Here is a 6,862-nt window from a genome sequence, read left to right as displayed (position 1 = left end):
ACCTGCACCTGCTGAGCCCCGCCCTGCTGGAGCACACACACACACACTTGCTCAGGTAACCACACACACACACACAAACGCACTCACACACCTGTGTGCCCTCACACACTATCTATTCTGCGTTACTGTCGGTGCATTAGTCAGTAAAGTTGATGTGTGTGTGTGTGTGCGCAGCAGAGCGACACACCGCCGTGTGCTGTGTGTGTGCGTGTCGGCCGTCTTGACGTCCGTCTTCCTGTCCTACCGAACCTTCAGCCCTCTGACCTACGGGACACCTGAGCTATCAGTCAATCAACTGCAAGCACTCAAGTGGAGACACTCCTGGGACATCCTGTACCGCCGCCGCTAGACAGGCAGAGAGAGGGACTTCCTGAAGGTGTTTGTGTGATGTCAGAGATGATGTCATGTTGGAGGAGGAGCTTCAGTCCTCTGAATCAAGAGTCACAATTCAAACAGCACAAGATTCTCCCACAATGCAATGCACAAAGGGAGGAGTGTGACATCACATGCATCTCTTCCTGTTTGAAATGTGTATAATTAAGTCTGGTGGAATTAAACACTTTTCATTTTCTAAATCAAAATAAAAGCTTGTTCTTTTATTTTGAAATATTAAAATGTGGTTTATTGTGAAGATGATGAAACAAGCTACTGAGCAGCTGTAGACCTGATCCAAGACCAGCAAACTCTGCATGGTGGTCTTTGTTCAGACTGGATCTGATGAATCAGGAGCAGCTGGTTTGAAGAATCACAAAATAATATAAAGTTTGACTCTGATTGTTGGTTATTATTCATTATTCTTATTTTAAGATGCAGTAAAATACGGTGAATCTGATTCAAACTTTTTAGTTTCTTCTACAAACGCTGACAAACATTTTCTATATTTGTCTTCATGTTTTATTTCTTAATAATATTTTTAAAAACATGGTTACAGGAAGTTTCTACAGGTTCAATCAGTTAATATATAGATTGATAGATGAAGACCAAAATAGAGGCATTCGATGGACACTCTTCATCACTTGAAGATCTCGACTATGCAGATGATCTCTCTCTTCTTTCACATACTCATCGGCACATACAGGAGAAAACATCCCGCCTCAGTGATTTTGGTCAGAAGATTGGCCTGAAGATCAGCAAAAAGAAAACAGAAGTGATGACTCTGAACATTCCCAATCCCTCACCAATTCAGCTTAATGGAGAAGATCTCCCTAAAACTGACAAGTTCACATATTTGGGCAGCACTGTCAGACACGATGGGGGCACAGATAAAGACATCAAGAATCGTCTTAATAAGGCAAGGAACGCTTTCAGAGTACTGAATAACACATGGAGGTCACAGCAGGACACCATCAAGACCAAACTCAAATGTATCAGAGCTGTGTTTTATCCACCCTATTGTTCTATTATAATAATATATGATATTGATATAAAACCTATTGTACGGTTCTGAATGCTGGAGAATGACACAAGAAGACCTCAACAGACTATCAACCTTCCACACCAGAGTTTAAGATGAATACTGCACATTTTCTGGCCAAAAACCATTTCAAATAAAGAACTGTATGACAAATGTCAACAAGAATGCATGGAGGCCATCCTAATGAGAAGAAGATGGGGATAGGACATGTGTTGAGAAAAGACCCTGCTGATATTACAAGAACAGCCTTACATTGGACACCAGAAGGGAAAAGAAAAAGAGGCCGACCAAGAAACACACGGAGAAGAACTGTGGAGGAGATGCAGAGCCTGAACCACTCATGGGGCACCATCCAGAGACTCACCCGGGACAGACAGGGGTGGAAGACTTTTGTTGCTGCCCTACATGCAGGAGGCATAAAGGGAAATGATGATGATGAGATAGATGTATACTTTATTCATCCCCAGGGGGAAATTTGTATGTTACAGCAGCAAGACATACAAAGTAAGCAAAGTACCAGAGTAACCAAAATATTAAGTTCTAAAAAATGCACAATATATACAATAAAATAACAGAGTAGGACAAATTAAATATTAGAATATGGAAGATAAAATAACAAAAATGCACAGTATATACAATGAAATAGAATAGTGTTAAATGAAGTAACTAGGTAAAAAACAGTGCAAACATCAATCACCAGCAAACAGTGTAGTCATGTGGAGGATGATCTGTTCAGAGGTGATTTATTATATTGCAGGAATGTTCTCATAATAATAATAATAATGCATTCTATTTGTAACGCACTTTTCATTAAAAAATCTCAGAGTGCCACAGAGCCAGTAGATAGTTAAACATAGTTAAAACAAACTATAATAGAATAACTAGTAAGCATAAAAAAACCAGTGAATGAACAGAAACACAAAAGAAATAACTGACAGTGATTTATGTCAGAAAGGCCTTCCTGAATAGAAAGGTTTTTAGGCCAGTCTTAAAGAGACCAGTGTCTGTGTTGCCCTTAGGTGGTCAGGGAGACTGTTCCATAGGCGTGGAGCTGCCGAGCCAAAGGCCCGGTCGCCCATGGTGCGGAGCTTGGTGTTGGGGATCCGGAGGAGCGAGTTGTTTGAAGATCTGAGGGTACGGGTGGAGATTTGGGGAGTGATGAGTTCTTGTAGGTAGGGAGGTGCGTGTCCATTTATGCATTTATGTGTGAGTAGTAGGACTTTGTAGTCAATCCGGAATGAGACAGGGATCCTGTATCTGGATCAGTCTGTCCCTGCAGGAGGTGGTGGAGAGGGTGGTCCGGGTTATCCAACATGAGCTGTCTCAATTCAGGAGCTGCATCCTTCGGAGGACCCAGCCTTCGCGGTCTACGTGGGCCGTGTCCTTTGAGGACCGCGAAGGCTAGACCATGCGGTCTACGAAATGAGACAGCCTACCCTACAGAGGACTTCCTGTTTGCGTCAACAGCTGTTCCCGCCCCGCCCCCCTCTTGCTGCTCCCGTCCCTAAAATCCCTGCTTAACAGGATTATAAATATATATATATATATAGTGTGTATATATATACACACTATATATATATATAGTGTGTATATATATACATTTATAGTGTATATATGTATATATATATATATATATATATAAAATCCCTGCTCAACAGGATTATATATATATATATTTATAGTGTGTATATATATATTTATAGTGTGTATATATATACATTTATAGTGTGTGTGTATATATATATATATATAGCAATCCTAAGGCAGAGGAAATCAATCAAGACAGTTAACATTAACAGCAGCAAAACAAATGTCAGCAAACGTGTTCATTAACTCTCAGTAACACATGTGCATATACTTTATATTTTTTAAATAAGTTGATGAAAAGAGAAACATTTATCAATAATGTTCACACAGGGATGCAAACTTAGAAAATTGACACATTTTACACAGCAGAACATACACATATTCACATAGAAATCATTTACATGGACGTCTTATGTCAATTTAAATAAATAAAAAGGTGACATCACAACTGTCCTCTCTGTGACAGCAACATGAACACATGAGAAGGATCTACTGGTTGTGTTGTTAGTGAAGGCTTTGTACAGGATGAGAGCTCATGTAACTGTAACCTTCAGTACAGGATGGTCACATGGAGATATTACAAATGGACTAATGTCTTAATTCAAAGCTACGGCTGCTGAATGTTTGTCCATCGCTCTCCCCTCAGCTCCTGCTCTCTGTAACAAAACAAGAACACAATCAGCAAAATACTCAAATTCAGTGTATTCGTGTAGTTCATCTCAACGTTTGAAACGTTACCGGACTTAAAGTGATATTTCAGGTTCACAACCTGTCTGCCTGAGCTCACGTTGGTCCGTTTATGTACATGATATGAAGTATAAATCATCTGTAAAATCATCACAAACTCAGTGAGATATTATTCAACCTCTGAGGTTTGAAAGTGAAGTTATTAAAAGTTACTTTACAAGGCTTACTACGGTCGGATGCAGGCAGCCGAGCTGCCGGTAATAGCGCACCGGCACGCAATGCATCTTGGGATATGCTGGGCCGCGAAGGATACATCAGATGTGTCCTCCAACTCTGGGACCAGAAGGCTGCATTCTGCATTGAAGGACTCTTCAACAGAAACTGTGACGCAACCGGTCTACGAATGCAGCCTCCGAATATTTCTTCATATGGATCAAAGTAAAACGAGTAGTTTTTTTCTTATTTAAAGTATTTAAACAGATACTTTGGTAACTTTAAGAGAAAAATGACCGAGCGGAACCAAACAGGAAAGGACCGGAAGTGAAATAGTCGGGAAGAAAATAAAGAGCGGACCCGTTGATGCGCGGTTTGTTTCGTGTTGCGTGTGATTCTCGGTGTAAATATAGTCCCCGTCACCGGCAGAAAACACAACACCGGTCTGTTAACCGGAAACATTAAAACCGGAATTAACATCTGAACAGTGAAACTCGAGGAGTAAGTCGTCCTGCCGCACAGCCTGCTGGGTAATATGTTAACGACAGCGCTGCGTTGATTGGAGCTCCGTGGCGCGTGGAGGCAGAAAGTAAAGACACAATAATAAAGACAAAGTAAGGACAAACAGACTTTAATGAAGAAACGGCGATAAGGAGAAGAGACGGAAGCCGCTGACGGTCAGAAAGATTCTAACTATTACTCTTTATGTTAGCATCACAGGCTGTCTGTGTAACTGTAGTAGTACTCTGAATTACTACAGTACTCTGAGTAACTGTATTAGTTGTACTACTGGTACTGCACTACTACACTCAGCAGTACTACTACTACAGTTACTGCAGTGGTACTAATACAGTTACTGTACTACTACTTCTACTACATTGACAGTAGTAGTACAGTCAATCTAGTAGTAGTAGTACTACTGTCAATTGCTACAGTAGTGCTGTGCTACTATCGTCAGCTGTACTCTTTGTACTCAGCAGTTACTACAGTAGTAGCAGTACTGTACTACCAGGTGTAGTACTACTGTAACAGACTGTCTCATGTTTGTCATTTTGGTGTTGAAGATGATATGTCCCTTGAGGGTTGCCGTAGAGAAGGGGCAACTCCCGCCTCTGGTCGAAGGGGGGAAACAAAAATAAAAGAGAGTAGCTGTGGGCTGAACAAGATGTCTGGTCTCCCGACTCTAGTTATTACTATGTGATAAGTGCCCTCATACACGAACCCAAGCCGCTCGGTCACATTGGTGGCAGCGGTGGGATCACCTCGCAGACACCTGAGGGGGTCCTCACTCTGCCTCAGGAAACTGTGGACTGAATTCAACCATCTGTCCGTCATTGATGGTTTGTTGTGCAGGACTATACTCTCCGGCAGGGGAGAGGCACGTTCAGGTGGTGATCTCTCATCTACTGGTGCCCGAGCTTCTTCAGCAGCTGCATGGGGGCCCAGCTGCTGCACACTTTTCCGCACAGCGAGTTTGGGAGAAGGCCAGGCAGACCTACTATTGGCCCTTCATGTTGAGAGACATTAGACAATGGTGTGAACAGTGCAGAGCCTGCCAAACCCGCAGGGCCCCAGTCCCCAGGCAGAGGGCTCCCATGGGAGGGTCCCAGGTTAGTCGCCCTCTACAGCGGGTGGCTGCAGATATCCTCGAGCTGCCCGTAACTTCAAGGGGAACAGATATATATTGGTTGTGGATGACTATTTCACCAAATTTGTTAACCTGTATGTGCTGCCCAATCAGACTGCTCACACAGTGGCTCGCTGCCTGTTTGATGACTATGTGCTGGTGCATGGGATCCCTGAAGTCCTGCACAGCTACCAAGGCCGACAATTTGAGGCAGAGGTGATTCAGAGCCTCTGCAAGTTGTTAGGTATCAAAAAGACACGCACTACCGCCTACAACCCCAAATCAGACGGTATGGTGGAGCGTCATAACCGGACTCTGATTGATCAGCTGGCGAAGATGCTGCTCTCGCATGGAGGTGAATGGGATGATTATGTGAAGCATGTGGCGTTTGCCTACAACACATCCAGACATGCCAGCACTCATTTTACCCCTTTCTTCCTCATGCACGGGCGCGAGGCACGTGTTCCAGCTGATGTTCTGATTTCTAACAGAGTCGAGATTTCTCAGGGCTCTGGAGTCCTGCTCGAGTATGTGCCAGCCCTGGTGGGGAGGCTGGAAAAAGCCTTCAGTGCAGTGAGGCCTCATGCTACAGAAGCTCATGAGAGACAGAAACTGTATCACGATGAGGATGTTTGCCATCGTCCTTATGGAGAGGGCGCGTTAGTATGGCTTAACAACCCGACTGAGAGTCGCACCAAACTGGTGCCTCACTGGAAGGGCCCCTACAGGGTCGAGGGTCGAGAAAGAGAGTAGCCGTGGGCTGAACAAGATGTCTGGTCTCCCGACTCCACTTCGTCCTGTTTGATACATGCCCTGATACACCAACCCAAGACGCTCGGTCACACTACTGTCAGCTACTACAGTAGTAGTACTTGTAGTACTGTATTTCTACTCTACAGTGTGTCTCGGTTAAAGTACTACTTCATGTGTCTTCTATTTCATCGGATAAATGTTAAAAACACAAATGTATATTTTCATCACAGTACTTTTTAATCATACAAACGTCTGTCTGTCTCTGTGTGTGCGTGTGGGTGTGTGTGTGTGTGGGTGGGTGTGCGTGGGTGTGCAGACATGTCTGTCTCTCTGTCAGCAGAGAGAGACAGGGTCCAGCGACAGGTCGAGCAGCTGGAACAGAGTCTGTCTGCAACACACGCTGAACTGGAGCTGCTGAGCAGTGAGACAGGTACCTGTCTGTCTCTATGTGTCTGAATATTAATCGATCTTTTTTAATATAAACCTCCAGAAATGTTTCACAGTGTCAGACGTGACCTTAGTGGTCAAACAACGAGTATTCAGGAGTATTTATACTGATAGTGTTCAGGAGTATTTATATT

At 43.5% G+C, this 6,862-nt stretch overlaps 1 protein-coding gene and 1 long non-coding RNA gene across 2 annotated transcripts in view; both read left to right on the top strand.

The window, feature by feature from the left end:
- The first annotated feature begins 12 nt into the window (after nt 1-12).
- On the top strand, nt 13-581 carry LOC116377924 (uncharacterized). Its single transcript, XR_004212258.1, has 2 exons — nt 13-55; nt 175-581. It is a non-coding gene; the product is annotated as an uncharacterized LOC116377924 (long non-coding RNA).
- A 3,256-nt stretch (nt 582-3,837) lies between these two features.
- The window catches only part of LOC116377922 (snRNA-activating protein complex subunit 4-like), a 4,577-nt gene continuing 1,552 nt past the window's right edge, over nt 3,838-6,862 (top strand). The window contains exons 1-2 of the mRNA XM_031839685.1: nt 3,838-4,578; nt 6,598-6,711. Of these exons, the coding sequence (XP_031695545.1) occupies nt 6,600-6,711 (112 nt within the window). The 5' untranslated portion in view covers nt 3,838-4,578; nt 6,598-6,599. The remainder of the gene's footprint in view (nt 4,579-6,597; nt 6,712-6,862) is intronic.

Source organism: Anarrhichthys ocellatus, unplaced genomic scaffold, assembly GCF_004355925.1.
Source record: "Anarrhichthys ocellatus isolate YVR2014 unplaced genomic scaffold, GSC_Weel_1.0 scaffold1853, whole genome shotgun sequence".
Lineage (NCBI taxonomy): Eukaryota > Metazoa > Chordata > Actinopteri > Perciformes > Anarhichadidae > Anarrhichthys > Anarrhichthys ocellatus.
This window is presented reverse-complemented; position numbering and strand designations above follow the sequence as displayed.